Below are 19456 nucleotides of genomic sequence, written 5' to 3'. Positions count from 1 at the left end.
AACTACATCATCCCCCGAACTGGGGTCTTTGGATGACGAACTGACTTCTGGCCTCCTAATAGGGATCTTTTCCTTCTAGGTCTTTTTGATGTTTGAGTCCCTCTATTGGCTCTGGCTTTCTTCCTCTTCTTTCTGGGTTTCTCAACCTCTTCCTTTGGTGCGCTTGAGGTTCCCTCATCTTCCGAAGATTGAGAATTGAGATTGCCCATCAAATTGTATGTAAATTTAATCCCTTCATGGGTCAGTTTCTTGATTTGTTGGGACAACCAGAGATCGTTATACCTTCCTGGAGCCTCCATGACCGCCTCAAAATCAGTAATTGGATCCTGAGTCCAATCAATGCTTGGCAAGAGGTATTTAACTGCCTCAAACTCTTGGACTTGCAAGCAATTGCCATAATCTGTTACCTGATCTGGGATCCGATGGTACTCATAAAGCCGCATTTGCTGGACACTTAGCCTAGAATACTCACGCCGTCGGACCTCATAGTCATTGGAACAGTTGCTCCAATAATCCTCAATTGATGCCTTCGCTCTGTAGCGCCTGCCATAGGCCCTCTTTCCCAAATTGTCATGATCGAAACACTTTCTTGGGAAATGTTCCTGTAGGCCATAGGATGCTAATTCATCAAATGACTTATCAGCTTGCATTGAATTCTTGAAATGCACATCGAGGTCACCCAAGATCATGCGGAAGGTGAATCCTGACTGTTTCTTATCTTTGAGTAAGCTGCTTGCTGGGTGCACTTGTCTTGCGACTTCCATAAGGACTATTTTGTCTGTCAGATAGCGTGGAAGTCAGAATGGAGCTCCCTCAAACCCTGGTATCCTGATATAGGTGAACCTAGGGAATTGGATAAACCATGCGCCATACTTTTGTATCAAAATGGTAGCCTGCTATGAAAGCCTTATGTGCAATCCTCCTTGCATTAACCTGACTAGGCGCATTGTAAAGGCATCATTGACACACTCATACTGACCAATGACGTAAGCAATGTTGTTCTTTTCTCTTTGAGCTATGTCATAGTAATGTAGTTGAGGGTAGCATTCATACACCTTGACTGATTTGGGTTGTTCCCGATCTCACCTTTCTTGATTAACCCTGTTAGTGGCTGGTGTCGGGCAAACATGTAAACCAGGTAGGAAGTCATGGCGAAGTACTTCTTTTCCTCAAGCTTGACCAGCTGTGTATGGATATTATTGCTGATGATCTGAGCCAAGTCGAACTTGGACTTCCCGACAAAGACCTGCTCAGTAAAGTAGAACATCCATTCCTCAAAAAAATTGGATTGAGGGAGTCCCATAACCCTGCTGAGTAAGGTGACCATGTCGCCATACTCATTATAAAAATCACTTCTGGGGGTCTTTTTACTGATCCTAATGCTTGGGGGGCCTTCTTTCCTTGTACCATTCTTCGTTTATCAATGTCTTGCATTTAGCAGGATTCATGTCGTAAGCAACCCGTGCCTCATCTATAGTTGTAGCAACATGATTATCTGGAAATGGGATGTCAAATGCTTCCCCAATGGCCTTAGGTGTGAAATCAGCTAGCACCATATTTTCCACGACCACTAATCTGGTCTCTGGCTGATAATGTCTGGCAGCCTCAATTACTAGTTCATAATTTTGCACAGATGGAGGGAAACCTGCTGCCTGAGCGATACCACTCTCCATCATCCGCTTGGGCTTGCCATAGGCGTTAGGAGAATATACCCTGTTTCTAAAATCCTGAATGTCTATGTGGCCCAAATCAGTATCACCTACGTTCTCGCATATGCTTTGGACTTTCGACTCCCTAACTCCTCCCTTTTGGTATTAGTACTTCATTCTCTCGCCTCTGCGGGGAATGTCAAATTCAGAGACCCGAGATGTTCCGGTTGCACCAGGTGTCTTTGAGGATTCTACCGCCGATTTAGGCATTTATCTTGCACAACCGGACATGGATTACGAGACGAGATGAAGGAAGCGAACAGGTTAGCCAAAACAGAGGATGATGTTAGCGCATAAAACCAAAGATCAATAGGAACACCAAATTCAGAAAAAGCATGACGCTTCAATAAAAGAGGCTGATTAATTGGAAGTCAACCGCTTATTTGAAACAAGAAATTAAGCTAGCTCTATTTTAAAATTTGCCACTTGGTTGCAGTTCAGGGCTCGGGTGCTTAATGATTGCCAATTTTCGCACTCGGAGAAGAGACTTGCTTAAGTTCAGTTTTTTCAAAATGTTCAAAATTTCCCTAAGTCTGAATTTTATATTTCAAGGTTAATTTTCCCTAGCTAGCTCTGCCTTTGCGCTATGTTTAATGCTTTGCTTGACACCTTTCAAAAAGAAAATTGTGATCTACAAAATTTCACCATCTAATTAATTTTCCATCATTTGTTTAAGCACAGTGACTAGTTTGCATTCATTTAATGACTTTAAAGGAGAAAAAACGAACTTACCTGGCGAATAAGGTGGCTATCCCGTGATTTCTCCAAACTTCGGGTTAGAAAAGCTTTGTGCAAGTTCGGCTTGCAAGGCCCTTTTGTAACCTTTAAAAACTTTTTCGTCCGACTAGCATCTCGCGATTTTTCAACAGCGGAGGGTTGTGAAAGGCTTTGCAAGAATGAAGGGTTTAACGAAAATGCCCTACCTTCCGCGAACTTTGCGCCAAAGGAGGACTCTGCAAACTTAGAGACTTAACGCCTTACTTTCTCTCCCTTTTTGCTTGTTTCGGCCTTAAAAGGTTTTTTGCGAGAATATGAAAACGCCCTATCATGCGACTTTCGGGCTGAGGAAGGCTTTTGCCAAATTTCGGGCTAAAAGGCCCTTTTGTAAACTTTGAAAACTTAACACCTATTTCATTTAGCTCGCAATTTTACTTAGTTCGGCGATTTTCGGGACAAAATGGAGGTTTGAAAAGCTCTTTAAAGCTCTGCGATTTAACTTTGCCTGACCATTTCAGGCTAAAAGGATGAAATTCAAACCTCCACTTTGCAAACTTGGTAAAAGGCGCCCCTTTAACTCGCGCGATGCTCCGGTGAAGGAAGCATTCTGCAAATTTTCAAAGAAACTATTCCTCTCAACTTTTTCGGGGTAAAGGCCATTTTTACAAACTTTATGACTTTACTTAACTCCGCGCTTTAGGGATTTGCCCATTTTCGGGCTGAGGGCAACTTTTGCAAACTTTACGATTTTCAACGCCCTTCTTCTAACTTGCGAAATTCGACCAAGAGAGGCCTTTTGCAAAGTTACGCTTTTCACTTGTTATTTCAAGTTGAAAGTCGATTTAAAAAAAAAGTCGAGTTATAACGCCTTTTCACATTGGCATTCCCAGTTGTTTTGCCGATTTTCGGGCCAAAAGACATTTTTGAAAAGCTTTTTAAGTTGAATGCCTTACTCCTTTACTTTTCGATTTTCGGCTAAGAGAGACAAAATGCAAATTTAAAAAAACACCCTATTACTTAGCTCACGATTCTCGGCCAAGGGAGGCCTTTTGAAAAGTTTTCAATGTTAAGTTTTTCACGCCTAACTTGTGATTTTCAGCCAAAATGGGCCTTTTGAAAAGTTTTCAAACTTAAACGCTTTTCTCTTATATCGAAACTCGGCCTAAAGAGGCCTTTTGAAAAGTTTTGTCTAAGTTAACGCCTTCATGATGCATTTGCATTTTCGCCTAACTTGCTCAATTTCGGGCTAGAACGACCTTTTGCAAACTTGTATTTAAATTATGCTTCTTTTGCTTTGCACACTTTCACTTGACTGGTGTTTTTTCGGCGAGAAGGCGATTTTTGCAAAAGGTGTGTTTTATGACCAAAACGCTTTTCTTCATTTGATATTTCGGGCTAGAAGGCAATTTTCGCAAAGTTTGAGTTCAACGCCAAATTCGGCCTAAAAGGTCATCTTGCAAATAATTATAAAACCAAGTTACATCTCTATTTAATAAGAAAGCCACAAAACCCTAATTTATTTCCATAAAATACAAAAGAGAGAGAGAAAAGCCTTTTCATTTGAAACCAATAATGAAGTCTATAAATTGAACCACATTCCAACAACAAGAAACCACAAAAAATAAATTCCTTTCCATTTCCAAGCTAGAGAGAAACAAGAATGAACAATTGGGCTTTCAAACCCTACCTCGAGTCCTACGAAGAAACCAAGTAATGGAGAAAGAGGAAGATCAAATAATGAGAACACTCCACGCACAACTAGCACTCCTCTCAATCAATAACCAAGCAGAAGTAGTAGCAAATCAATCAACAATCCTTCCCTAATAAATCTCAAGAAATCTCCAACAAGAATCTCTCACCAATTGCACCAAAAATTGAAAGCAAACTCCAACAAAATCCTCTCCTCATGTACCAAAATAAAATAAAATTCCTCTCAAACTCCAGCAAAAAACACCCATAATGACTAGCCTCCTCTCCCCCAAAACAATACCTCCAATAATGTAAAATCCCCTCACAAAGTTGTGTATGAGAAAACTCAACCAACTCCCACAAACTAAACTAATAAATCAAAGAATAAACCAAGATCTGTTAAAATCATATATATTATAATTTTATATCTCCTAACCTGTTTGAAAGTTTTCATTTGGAATACCAGGTATCTCCAAATCTCTTTCTACTTTTTTAAGGCATAGTTTAGGTATTCATTTGTTGGGGACATTACATCACTATATGGAATCATGAAAATTGGGGGTTCAATGTCAATACTTGTAAGTTTACTTGTAATTTCTAACCTTCTTAATGATTATTGTTATTATAGTAGGATCTAAAACTAGGATTACTTTAATTCATGTATTACATTTGATAAAAAAATTTAAAGTTAAAAATAAGTTACCCTCTTAGACTCGAGCTGAATTGCTATTCTAGGGCCTAAATTAGGGGGATTCCAAGGACATTACAGTCTCTTATATTTGGTTGCATTCAATTTTAATTGTAGCAACTCAGCATGTTTAAGTTTGTTCTTGGTGATAATGTTTTGGGGATGCTGGGAACATCAGACACTAAAGACTCCATTAGGACTTACTTCATCTCTAAACCAGTGCTTCATATTCCTCATGCATCTCAAAGGATTTGGTTACTCCATCTATTGTTGCTTGGCATTTAGGTTGCATGTCTGATTTGAATTCCAGAGTGGAGGTGGAAGCTAAGGGAAAAGTCAAGTATGTAGGTGAAGGTTCTCTCACCTAATAAAAAAGAAGAGCTCCTAGTGGGTTTATTTTGTGGATGGTGAGGAAGTAATGAGGATGAGACAGGAACTGGTGGTTAGGGCTTACTATGATGAAGTCCATAAGGTATTGGTGGGTCTCATGGTGACCCACAACAATGGTCATCTTCAAGTTTCCAGTAACCATACAATTCCCATTTTTTAAAAAGATAAAGTGCATAGGTCTCAGCAGCATAAAAGAACCTTCGATGTCTTCTCTTCATGTCACTCGATCCTCCTATGAGTGAGGAAGAGGTCAAAACTCCAATGCAATAGAGGTTGTGAAAATTATTGGATGGGGAGCTGCAGTAAATCCTAGTGTTGGAAGATGGAGCATATGCCAAATTTTTTAAGATTTTTTGCTGGACAGGTTGTGCTTGTTGCAGACATAGCAGTGGGTTTTGTTTTAATCCCACATTTCAGCTGGCTAGTACATGCTCAATGACAACTGACATTCATGCCTATTGAGTCGATTTTCAGGTTTACTCTAAAACAAGTCTTCCTTGGATTGATTTTGAATATTTCAGATTGCGAGACTCTCTGTAACATGACCCCCGGGCCTTGCAACTTAAAACTAACGGATGCAATCATCTCTTGATGGTTACATAGCTCACTGCTTCACTACTACCCGCTGACACTCAAAATGGCGGATAAAAAACAAAATCCTAAACCAGGAAAGACGAAGACCGGAAAAGAAACTAGGGGGACCCTGTCGGCGACAGGGAGTGTGTGCAATGCACAACACATAGCTATCATGTTTATATTTTATTCTTAATAATATTTATTTATTTTTTGATAGGTAAGTTGTGGAGTTGTGGTCCACTACCTTTTATAATAGCAATAAAAAATGAACATTTTATCTGACATTGACTCTATCAATAGGGGTGCAAACTTGACCTAAATCTTTGTGGAGTATGAACTTATAGTTCTAGCTAAGACTTTTAAATTTTGTCCCTGGACAATCTTTAAAGACATCTAATGCTTATTGTTTCTTAGAGAAGGATCCTTTTTCATTTTTTACCTTAGTCCAATCATAAATATATGATGGCTTTGTTTATAATTTAGACTTCACCAAAGTCATATGCTTTACATCTTTCCTTGGGCTTTTCACTTTGCTTCTCTATGTTTCCATTTTTGAAACTAGCTTTGCTTTCAATTTCACTTATTTCCTAGAATCTTGTCCTTTTCTTGAGGATTTGTGTTTTGAAAAAGCCTCTTGCTCAGATGAGGACCATAAAGGAGTGACACTAGAATAGTCATGTAGATCAAGAGAAGTCGAAGTTCTAAAAGGGGGAAATGTGTTTGAAGGATCTTGTTGAGGTTCCTTGTCAAGGATATCACGAAGGGTGCTAACAAAGTGGTGAGACTTAGTACCATACGTGTAATTCCCTGTTTGAAGGACCAAGGCAAAACTTGATAGAACAACTTTTTTTTTTTTTTGAAACAACCAACCAAAACACCAAAGATGCGGCTTAACATGTTGTACTTGCAGGACAATGTGCACAAGGAAAAACTTGACAGAACAACTTTTTTTTTTTGAAACAACCAACCAAAACACCAGAGATGTGGCATAGCATGTTGTACTTGCAGGACAATGCGCACACAAGTGTTATGTGGAACATAACGAGACAATGGCAATGGCAACAAGAACAACTTCACCATTGTATAAGCAAGGAGGTACTAGGAGAAGACTAAACAATTGTGGGACAAATCTACCATGATGATCCAATGAGAGAGGGGATAACATCCAATAATGATCGAGTACTAACCCATGATCGTGTTCTTTTGTAACACTAAACAATGATAGGAGGCAATCATCGACCTCCAATCCATACCAAACCACACTTTAAAACATTGACAACATACTCATATACCAACGCTAATGATGGAACTACTAGGAGCCAACACTGCTTGATGTTAAGATATAGCCCTCGTGAATCTAACTGATGGTAAATCGGTTATTATCTGGAGAATGATATATTAACAGAGCATACAGTTCGGAAATTAAACATAAACAAACTAATTTTTATGAACGGTTGCCTCCGTAGGGGCATGTCCATACGTGGCAACTGCCACGTATGGACATGTCCCTACGTAGGCAACCTTTCCTCTTGTATTTAAACCGGATTCAATGATGGAGACGATCAATAACTCACGACAATCAGTCTTCCAGAATTGTTGTCATTATTCTTCGATCCATATTTCACAACATGGTATCAGAGCCAGGTTATTAAGAGAATAAATTAGACAGCCATATTACTCATAAGCATTTATCGGAAGTAAATAACAAATCGACGCAGAGGCTATATACGCAGAGGATATATCCGACTAAGAAAATATTCAAAATGTCAAGTAATATGAGAGTGGAAGATAGACTCGAAGGAGCCTCCAACTTCGTTTCCTGGAAGATACGAATCATTGCCATTCTTGAAGAACTAGAATTAGAGTCTTACATAGAAGAAAATCTAGACATGCCAAATGATGAACCAGAGAAATCTACCTGGAAAAGGCGTAATAATAAAGCAAAGAAAATAATTATTGACTCAGTCAAAGATCATATTCTTCCATCTATAGCTAGACTGCCTAAAGCATATGAAGTATTTAAAACCATTAAAAATACATATGAAGTTAACAATGCGAGCAGAATGTTAACCTTGAAACAACAACTTTTAAACATAAAGATGAATAAAGATGATACAATATCTACATACTTTTCAAGGATATCTGAAGTAAAAGACCAATTACAAACTATTGGAAATGAGGTAGATGATCAAGAAATCTCTCTCATAGCCATAAGAGGATTACCAATTTCATGGGAATCCTACATACAATGTATTAGTAGAACACCCCCTTACCCAAATTTGAACAACTTAAGAATGAGTGCATTCAAGAGGAATCTCGACTAATCTCAAGAGGATTAGGGCCAAATAAAGAAGGAGAAATCCAAGCACTTAATACAAATACCTTCAACAAAAAGAAAAAGTTCTCCAAACGGAAGAGAGGAAATAAAAACCATCAGAAAAGAGATATGTCTAAAATTCAGTGTTACAAATGTGACAAATATGGGCACACTCACAGGAATTGTCCAGAAAGGAAGAAAACACAAGCTACTCTAGCCGAAGTCAAAGGAGAAAACTCACTTTTCTTCTTAGCCCTATCAAGCGAAATAAATACAAATAAAAACACTTGGATCGTAGACAGTGGAGCATCAAGGCATATAACTGGATTCAGAAATCAGTTTGAAACACTTAACGGGCACTCAAGTGAAGAGGTTACTATTGGAGATAACTCCACATATCCTGTGAAAGGAATTGGGACCTGTACTATCAAACTAAGAAATGGAGTATCTCTACAATTAAAGGATGTTCTGTTTGTACATGGAATAAAAAGAAATCTAGTCTCAGTCTCAGGCCTAGCTGATCAAGGATATCGGGTTACCTTCAATGAAGATAAAGTTCTACTCTGGCCTAAAAATACAAATATAAAAAATGCCATAACAGTAGGTTCAAGAGATGGTAGCCTATACAAACTATGCAGTGATCGAAAGGAAGCACTAAGTCTTGAAGTTTCAAATAATAATGAATTATGGCACAAAAGATTAGGACACCTAAGATATAGTGCTCTATCCAACATAAAGAAGATTACTTCAGGACTGCCCCAACTAAAATCTGAACACACAGGCATTTGCAAAGGATGTGCCTTGGGAAAGAATGTGAAAGTTTCTTTTCCCTCAAGCGAGCACAAATCAAAAGTTATTTTAGAACTAATTCACTCAGACCTATGCGGTCCCATGTCAACACCATCCCTAATTGGATCCTTATACTACATAATCTTTGTTGACGACTACTCTCGAAAAACATGGATATATTTTCTAAAGTGCAAAGACTGAAATGAAGTACTATCTAAGTTCAAAGAATTCAAGGCACTAGTAGAAAACCAGTCAGGGAAGAAAATTAAGGTGTTAAGATCCGACAATGGGGGAGAATATACATCTGACAACTTCAAAGACTTTTGTAATTTTGTTGGGATTAAGAGGGAGTATACTGTACCATATAATCCACAACAGAATGGAGTAGCAGAAAGAAAGAACAGAACCATAATTGAAGCAGCAAAATCCATGATGCATGACCAAAACTTACACACTTCATTCTGGGCAGAAGCTTCAAATATAGCAGTTTACATTCAAAACAAATGTCCGCACTCAGTTCTAGAAAACATGACTCCTGAAGAAGCTTTTACATGGAACAAACCAGACTTAAGTCATTTAAGGATATTTGGCTGTCCCGTATATGTACATGTTCCTAAAGAAAAGAGGACAAAACTAGAACCATCCGGAAAAAGAGGTATCTTCATTGGCTATAGTGAAAATACTAAAGGATATCGCATTTACATTCCAGGGAAAAAATCTGTTGACATAAGTAGAGATGTAAAGTTTGAAGAAAACACTACACTCAAAGAACCTAAGGATGATAACATTACTAAAGAAGAAGATCACATAACTGAGATTGAGAGGGAGAATATCATAGAAAATTCCGAACCTTCAAACACTGAGAGGGAGGACATCATAAGAGTTTTTGAACCTCTTGTTGATGAAAATATTGAAACACTCAATAACAAGAAAAGACCTCTATGGGCAAGGAAAATAATTGAAGAGAATAATGTAGAACCAAATGAAATTTCCAAAGAAAATAAGAGAACAAGAACTCTAAAATGTTATGCTGCACTTCTAACAAAACTCACAAATTCTGAACCAACAAATGTCAGAGAAGCCTTATCAAAACAGGCTTGGAAAGATGCTATGGTTGAAGAATATCAATCTATACTAAAGAATGATGTTTGGGATATAGTGCCTAGACCAAAAGACAAATCAGTTGTCTCATCCAAGTGGTTATTCAAGATCAAATATGCATCTGATGGCAGCATTGAAAAACATAAAGCTTGCTTTGTGGCTAGGGGATTCTCTCAGAAAGCAGGAATTGATTATGAAGAGACATTTGCCCCAGTTGCCCGGTATACGTCAGTAAGAACAATCATTGCAATTGCAACATCCAAAGGATGGAAAATTCACCAAATGGACATAAAGACTGCCTTCCTAAATGGTCCAATTGAAGAAGAAGTATATATAGAACAACCAGAAGGATTCACCATACGTGATAAAAATTGCTATGTTTGTAAACTAAAGAAAGCTCTCTATGGGTTAAAACAAGCACCTAGGGCCTGGTATGCAAGGATAGACAACTATCTCTCCAAACTAGGGTACTCCAAGAACCTAGCAGATCCCAACATCTACTTCAAGGCTTCAAATGGCAATATGATTATATTGGTCCTTTACGTGGATGATCTTTTGATAACAGGAGAGGATAATCTCATCGAGAAATGTAAGCAAGATTTGGCAGCAGGATTCGATATGAAAGATCTAGGGCTTCTACATTATTTTCTGGGATTAGAAGTATGGCAGAAGAAAAACTACATCTTCCTAAATCAAGGAAAGTACACCACAGATATTCTAACTAGATTTGGGATGATGGAGTGTAAGCCATTAGCTACACCAATGGAAACTAATTTGCACAAGCTGAAAATTGAGGCAAAAGATTCAGAACCTACAAATCCCACACTCTACAGACAAATCGTCGGTTCACTCATGTATTTGGTAAATACTCGTCCTGATATCTGCTATGCTACAAATGTATTAAATCACTTCATGTGTGAACCTAAGAAAATACATCTAATGGCTGCTAAACACATTCTAAGATATTTACGAGGCAAAATCGGACTTGGCTTAAAGTATGAAAATGTTGAGATTCAACTTGAAGGATATTCTGATTCTGATTGGGCTGGAAGTACCACTGACCGTAAAAGTACTACAGGGTGTTGCTTCAGTCTTGGTTCTGCTATGATATCTTGGTTCAGCAGAAAATAGTCAACAGTTGCACAAAGGTCCACCGAAGCAGAATATATGGCAGCCTCCATGGGAGCTCGTGAAGCGGTATGGCTAAGAAAGTTATTATTTGGATTATTTGGAAAAACTCTGAATTCAACAATAATTCACTGTGATAATCAGAGCTGTATCAAGCTCTCAGTAAATTCAGTTTTTCACAATCGATCCAAACATATTGAGATCCCTTATCACTACATAAGAGATATGGTAGATCGAAACGTCATAAAACTAGTGTACATCAATATTGAAGAACAAAATGCTGATATCTTCACCAAGCCACTTGCAAGATTGAAGATAGAATACTTCAGAAGTCAACTTGGTATGACTAGATTATAATTGAGATTATTAGGATGAAATTCCTACCATGTGTAATTTTTTCATGAATAAATAAATAAAATGTATATCGCAATATTCTAACTATGTTCAAGAAGATGACGATCTTCTTATGTTTAAGGTTACTATTTCAAGGTGACGATCTTGACAATAGTTGACCAAGTGTCAAGATTGACTACATTAAGTTGTTGTCCCGGACTATGCCAGATATCTTGATCTTAAAGTATGTGATCATCTCATGATTGACTTCTTAAGTGATTGTCCTGGACTGAGCCGGATATCATGATATTGAGTTTATTGTCATGACAAGACTATATTAAATGTTGTCCCGAATTGTGTCGAAAGTCATGACAGAATATGCTCCCAAGAAAATTACTTAGATCCACTCCTGCTAAGAGGGAGTGTTAAGATATAGCCCTCGTGAATCTAACTGATGGTAAATCGGTTATTATCTGGAGAGTGATATATTAACAGAGCATACAGTTTGGAAATTAAACATAAACAAACTAATTGTTATGAACGGTTGCCTCTGTAGGGGCATGTCCATACGTGGCAACTGCCACGTATGGACATGTCCCTACGTAGGCAACCTTTCCTCTTGTATTTAAACTGGATTCAATGATGGAGACGATCAATAACTCACGGCAATCAGTCTTCCAGAATCGTTGTCATTATTCTTCGATCCATATTTCACAGCACTTGACTAGATGACGACATTGTCGATTTCTAAGACAAGTAGGATGAGGGCATATTTTTCTCCAATATACTTAGCTGGACCAAAGATGATTCTAAAAAAAATGCCAACCTACACAAGTGGCTGCCTAACTAGGAGGCCTTAACCCCCCTCAACCTCATTAGTCCTTGGTGGTCAAGGGTTCGACTTAACACTTTCCCCAAGGATGGCAAGATTTGGGCTGAAAGCTTGACTTTCCACCTCCAATGTGCCATTGATGATTAGGTGTCAAGGGTAGGCTTTCATCTTTACCCTCGATGCTACGAGGTATTGGGGGTAGGCCTTTGGCCTTTCCCCCAACATGACATAGGAATAAGGTTTTGTGGCTACCTTGTTACCCCAAGGATGTAACCATTAAGGTTAAAACTTGAGGTACGAAGCCTGACAAACTTAGAGAACTTCAAAGTTCCAAAGAGAACCTTTCGACAAATTGGGTGTCAAGGTTTTGGCTTACCAAGTTCACTAAGTCGTTTTAGTTGTAAAGTGGAAGTGTGATGTTTGAGGCCTAATAAACTTAAAGTGAAAAGGGTTTATGGAACTCTTTGGGGATAGGGGCTCGACGATAAGCCTTACCCACTATGGAAGTATGCCACCAAGGGGAAACATTGGTGATTGGGGTTTGACAATAAGCCTTGCCCCATTCACCAATTTAAAGATCCCCTTAAGGCGAAGGCCTGTCAAGTGAAGCTCAAAACATTTAGGAATTTTTTCCAAAATTAAACAATTCGACAAGGTTTAGGGATAGGATCTAAGTCTTGCTAGAGGGCAAAAAGATACAACACTTTAAAGACTTACAAAATATTAACAAGAGGGTCTGATTTGCCCAAAATGACCCAACACTCTAGGCACAAACATCTACAGACAAGATGAACACATGATAGATTCACAACACCATCCAAGACTCAACCAAAATGCAATTATGTTCATTTTAAGCCCAAAGAAAAGCTTCCCATGTTTATTTTACCTTAACAACATTTAAGCATTAAAGAACATCATAATACCTATTGTCTCTGAGCTCTAAAAATTTAGTTTATGGATTTTTAAACATAATGTATCAAGTTTGTCGTCTGTCTAGACCTTTCAAACAACTATCTTGGTCCCATGAACAATCCGAGTAAGGGCTTACATTTTGTTTTGACCATTCATACAACTATCTTGGACCAATGAACTCTCTGATGAAGGGCTTGCATTTATTCTGGAACTCTGGAATCTAGGCCACTTTACTGACATTAATGATATCAAACCAATTACTAGAACTTTTGGTTCGCATGATACCAGCTTAAGAAATCAGATGAAAGGAAAAATATTAGTCTTATATCTGAATCTCAGTACTATATTTATTGTTTTAATAGAAGTTTTTAATGATCATGTTAACTAGGTGGAGCATCTTTAGTTAAGGTTTTTTTTGATTTTTTAACTTATGTGAAACTGTATGGCAGGTGAACAATCTTTGGGATGCCAATGATGATGAGGTTGTCGAAATAGGCGATGTGGAACAGGCTTTTGTAGAGACTATTCAGTAAGAAAACACAGACAATTGTTTTTCAAAATTTGTTTGTTTACTATTTTCTCATCCTTGCTTTTTCACATCTATGGTTGCTGGTTGCTTCATCCATTCACATGCAATTGTGACTGAGATCTTCAGCTTAGCTAATATTTTGATATGATATAAATATGAAATCTATGGAGGTGTAATCTAGGAACTGATTTTATCAAGTTGTGCAAGTTTTTGGGATTTATTTGGAGAAAAAGTTGTGCTTCAAGTACCAATGATAGCTAGTTCTAGATACATGCACTAGAAACATTTTTTTGAGGTTCACACGTTTTATATATATTGCACCTGAGCAAGAAGAATTGTTCAGTTTGAGTGAGAAGCATTCTTCCATCATTTAAGTTGATTGGCGAGAGTCTAATACATGTTGGTCTTGTATGAAGTTTTTTATGCTGGTATACCTATGAGTCTACTTTTTGCTTCCTTTTAATGTTGAAACAATCTAAACATCCACGAAATGTCCTTACCCATGCTGTTTTTGGAGATTCATTTTTATTAATTAGCAAAATTATTTTACCAGAAACAATATCCACAAAACAAGTGGTACAATTGCATTGTAATTTTGCCTATTAAATAGTCTTAAAATAGAAAGCCTATTTAGCTATCCATGAAACAACCTATAGAAGCAAGCTTGAGTGAAATCTCAACAAAGGAAACAAATCTCCTAATTTATGTGCTACTTGAAACCACCAATTTGCCAACATGTAACCATTACAAATTTATATATCCTATCAATCTATAATATTTCTAACACACCCTTAATGACTAAACTGGATTCAATTCATATGTTCTTACATGATAGACAGTCTTCTTAACATCTTGAGGAATTCTTGATTGTCAAAAATGCTGAAGTCGGCATAGTGGGATCAAGTTGAATTTGTCCAACGTTTGTGCAACCACATCACCTCACCCCCTGTACTAATAACTGCCTTAAATTCTTCTTTAGTGGAAGATAAGGCAACTTTATGTTGTAATTTGCTTTGCCATGAAATTACTTCTTATAGATCCAGATAATATGAATTTGGTGGAGTGCTAAGAAAGAATGTCAAAGTTCTTTGTTCCTTTTACATATTGAAGAGCATGTTTTGCAGCTTGCCAATGTTCTTCGTGAGGCTGAACATGAATCTGGAAAGACAACTTATTGTAAAACATAAGTCCAGCCAAGTAGTAGTAAGCTAAATTAAATCACCCACTAGTTGACCATACATTGACACATTGACTGTTTGCAGCTCAGTGTTAGTTGAGAGTTTTATCCTAACTTTTAAAGGTTTAGATGATGGATTACATCGAACCTTTCTAGAATATCTTTGGCATTCTTAGTTTGTAATAGAAATATAGTATTTTTAAGTTGCCAGAATTTTACACCTTAACAATAATGCAGGATCTCGAGATCAGTCATTTCCATCATAGAACAAAGGTCAGATTATATCATTTGAATTGCCTTGGCTCCACTATCGGTGATCATAAGATCAACAACATAAATACATAGTATCACAAAGTCATCAACTAGCTATTTATATGGATTTTGATTCATGTTTGACCTTAGACACCCATTTGCAACCAATGGGCTTCTTTCCTTGGGGTAATTTGGACAACACAACTTCTAAAGGTGTAGATGATGGATAACATCGAACCTTTCTAAAATATCTTTGGCATTCTTAGTTTGTAATAGAATTGTAGTTTTTTTAAGTTGCCATAATTTTACACCTTAACAATAATGCGGGATCTCGAGATCAGTCATTTCCATCATAGAGTCAGATTTTATCTTTTGAATTGCCTTAGATCCACTATCGGTGATCGTAAGCATAGTTTTAAAACTCGTGGACTCGCTACGGACTCACCACGGACTCGCGAGTCTATGGGAGCCACGAGTCGACTCGCCAAGGACTCGCGAGGCAAGTCCATCTGAAAGACTCGCGAGTCTTTTGCATGGACTCGCGAGTCTTTCAGATGGACTCACGCGACCCAGAAAAAAAGTCATGCAAGCTTTAAAATTGAGTTTTTAAAATATTTTTTTGCCTTCATTTGGCATAACTGAGGGAGTGAAAAATAACACCCGACGCCTTTATAAAATAATAAAAGTATTTTTGGCCTCGCGGGGCGCTGCCCCTCGACCCCGCCCTGTATCGCGACAGGGAGCGCGCAAGGGGCGCTGCCCCCAAACCCCCGTCGAAAAATATAGGGGGAAACTGCGCCGATGGAAGTAGGGAAAATTTGACCTCCGAGTCTGATTAGGCTCCATATAACAGCATAATTAGCATTGAAGAAATCTTGGTATTATACATTTTAGAATTGAAAGTTTGAAACTATGAGTATGTGACATGTGTAATGTTTCAATTATGGCTCTTATGCTCTCTAAATGCATTAATTTCTTTAAGTTTTTTTGTAAAACTACGGTTTTTTTTTTTTGCTGAGTCCTTGCCGAGTCTTTCACAAGTCCGAGTCCGAGTCCAAATTTTTGGTTTGCCGAGTCCGAGGCGAGTCCGAGATTTTCAACTATGATCGTAAGGTCAACTACATAAATACCTAGTATCACAATGTCATGCATCCGCTATGAAATTAAACCAAACAACGAATAGAGGTTTATTAGTAATTTGGAAATTGTCTTACAATAAGTAAGACTTCACAATTTCCCTGCAGCATAAATCGTAATTCTATCTGCATTACTACAGCAGGCCATGTAGAATGGAAATTACTATATGTATAGAATAATACTTACCTCTATGGATCGTTTCCTCCCACTTTATGGCAGCAATCTCATCTAATTAGTAATGATTCTTTAGAATAAGGAATGGTGTTGAGAGGTGTGTGGTTCATTAAGATAGAACAAAACGTCTTAAAAGCAAGGGATTAGTTATGAAGAGGCAGCAGTCAAACAGAGAAGGGAGGCCTCTCCTACAAACAGTCACATCTGTAGGAAGGATCATGACCCTCCACCATCGATGGAGGGGTATAAAGTGTTGATATGTGGTGACTGATCAGCAAAGTACTGTACACTCAGCACGTATCCTTATTTTTTTTGTTGATGAAAACCGACATTGTAATAAAACCCTAAAAAAGCCGACTTTGTTTTTGCCCTAAAAACGCATGTTATAAGCGGTTGGGATGCTTAAGGCATTGTAAGGTTGATGTACTGTTTTTGTTGGATAATAAGAAAGATTGGACGACTGTGTATGGTGGACGTAACCCATTCTAGGTGAACCACGTTAAATCTCTATGTTATCTGTGTCCTGTTTTATTTCTTTATCTTTTGTATTTAAATCTGCATATAATTGTTAGTTCATATTTGCTTCGGATCTTCTTGAAACCCTAACAATTGGTATCAGAGCGAGGTTTTCTGTAAATTGGCAGGACTCTTATATTTGAGTGGGAGCAATGGAGGATTCCAAATTCAAGGTCGAAAAGTTTAACAGCCAGAACTATCAGTTATGGAAAATGTAGATGGAGGATTACCTGTATCAAAAGGATTTGTGGCGGCCATTGGAAGGAAAGGCAAAGAAAGCGACCACAATGTCAGATGAAGAGTGGGACATTTTAGATAGAAAGGCATTGGGATCCATTCGATTGTGCCTTGCACCGTCTGTAGCATTCAATATAACAGAAGCAAAAACGACTGTAGATTTGATGGCGACATTGGCAAAGTTGTATGAGAAACCCTCGGCTTCTAATAAGGTATTTCTTATGAAGCGTTTGTTTAATTTGAAAATGAGTGAGGGAGGATCTGTAGCAGAGCGCTTAAATGAATTTAATACAATTACCAGTCAACTGTCTTCGGTAAAAATTACCTTTGCAGAAGAGGTTAGGGTTCTCTTGATTTTATGTTCTTTGCCAAAAAGTTGGAATAGCTTAGTTATGGCTGTAAGTAACTCTGTCTCTGGTAAAAATACTTTGGTATTTGATGATATTGTTGGTGTTATCCTAAGCGAGGAAATGCGAAGGAAAAGAACAGGTGAGACTCCAACATCATCGGGTAGTGTTTTGAATGTGGAGAATAGAGGAAGATCAAAGGAAAGAGGAAAAGGCGCTGGGAATGAGAAGTCACGAGGGAAGTCAAAGAAAGGACACTCTCAATCTAGAGGAAAGAAAGATTACTGGTACTGCGGAAAGCCTGGTCATCTAAAGAAAGACTATTGGTCTCGGAAAAACAAAAAAGGAGACAAAAATGAAAATGACAGTAAGGAAGCTAATATTGCAAGTAATACTTTACAAGATGCTTTAATCTTATGTTTGGATAATGTTAATGATTCCTGGGTAATAGATTCTGGGGCTTCATTTCATGCTACACCCCATAGAAAATATTTTCTAGATTATGTTCAAGGTGATTTTGGACAGGTATATTTGGGTGATGATGAGCCCTGTCAAATTGTTGGAAAAGGAAAGATAAAGATCAAGTTGCAGAATGAAAATGACTGCTTTCTGCAGGAGGTAAGACATGTTCCTAATTTAAGAAGAAATTTAATTTCTGCTGGGCAACTAGGTAGTGAAGGTTGCATAGTTATCCTCTTAGACAGTATGTGGAAGGTCAGTAAAGGATCATTAGTAATAGCTAAAGGTGCGAAGGTAGGCACATTATATCTGTGTACAGGTAACACTTACTCTAGCCTAGCTGCTACAAATAAAGTTACTGCAGGGACAACAACAATAGATGTTGCAAGAACAGATTCGATAATGTGGCACCATAGGCTTGGGCACATGAGTGAGAAAGGGATGAAAACCCTTCACTCCAAAAATCTATTGCCAGGACTAAAGAAGATTGATTTAGAGTTCTGTGAAAACTGTGTTTATGGTAAATAGAAAAGAGTTAGATTTCTCAAGGTTGGGAAAGAGAAGAAGAGTGAGAAGTTAGAGCTTGTACATTCAGATGTATGGGGATCGGCTCAGGTATCATCTCTTGGTGGCTCTTGTTATTATGTTATTTTTATTGATGACTCAACCAGAAAAACATGGGTATATTTCCTAAAACAAAAATCAGATGTTTTTGAAACTTTTAAGAAATGGAAAGCTTTGGTTGAGAATGAGACAGAGAAAAAGTTGAAGTGTCTCAGATCGGATAATGGAGGTGAGTATTGCAGCAAAACATTTGAAGATTACTGCTCCTTAAATGGGATTCGAAAGAAGAAGACAGTTCCAGGAACTCCACAAGAAAATGGTGTGTCAGAGAGAATGAATAGGACTATCATGGAACGCGCAAGGAGCATGAGATTGCATGCTGGATTGCCCTTACATTTTTGGGCAGATGCTGTACATACTGCTGTCTATTTGATAAATAGAGGACCTTCAACCCCTTTGGATGGTGGTATTCCAGAGGAGGCATGGACTGGTAAAAAGGTAAATTATTCTTTTTTGAAAACCTTTGGTTGTGAAGCTTTTGTCCATGTTGATAAAGAAAACAGAACCAAGCTTGATGCTAAATATCAGAAATGTACCTTCATTGGACATGGGATAGATGAATATGGCTATCGGTTATGGGATTTTGAAAATAAGAAAATAATTAGAAGTAGAGATGTTATATTCAATGAGAAGGTCATGTATAAAGAACAGATGCAGGAAAAGAAGCATGAACAAGACAAACAAGAATATGTGGTGTTGGATGAGATTCCTGAAAATGAAATGCCATAGGTACCTGATGCTCAGCAATAACAGATTGTCCCACAAACTCTTGCACGTGTTAGATGTTCTACAAGGTCAAGTAGACCCCCTGAAAGATTTTCTC

The 19456-nt window shown here is 37.9% G+C and overlaps 1 protein-coding gene across 1 annotated transcript in view; it reads left to right on the top strand.

Annotated features, from left to right (window-relative positions):
* LOC131055195 (UDP-glucose:glycoprotein glucosyltransferase) overlaps positions 1-19456 on the top strand; it is a 221810-nt gene that overhangs the window by 112240 nt on the left and 90114 nt on the right. The window contains exon 14 of the mRNA XM_057989792.2: positions 13631-13710. Coding sequence (XP_057845775.2) covers positions 13631-13710 — 80 coding nt within the window. The remainder of the gene's footprint in view (positions 1-13630; positions 13711-19456) is intronic.

This window comes from Cryptomeria japonica, chromosome 3 (genome assembly GCF_030272615.1).
Source record: "Cryptomeria japonica chromosome 3, Sugi_1.0, whole genome shotgun sequence".
Lineage (NCBI taxonomy): Eukaryota > Viridiplantae > Streptophyta > Pinopsida > Cupressales > Cupressaceae > Cryptomeria > Cryptomeria japonica.
Note: the sequence above shows the minus strand (reverse complement) of the source record. Positions and strands in the feature narration are given on the sequence as shown.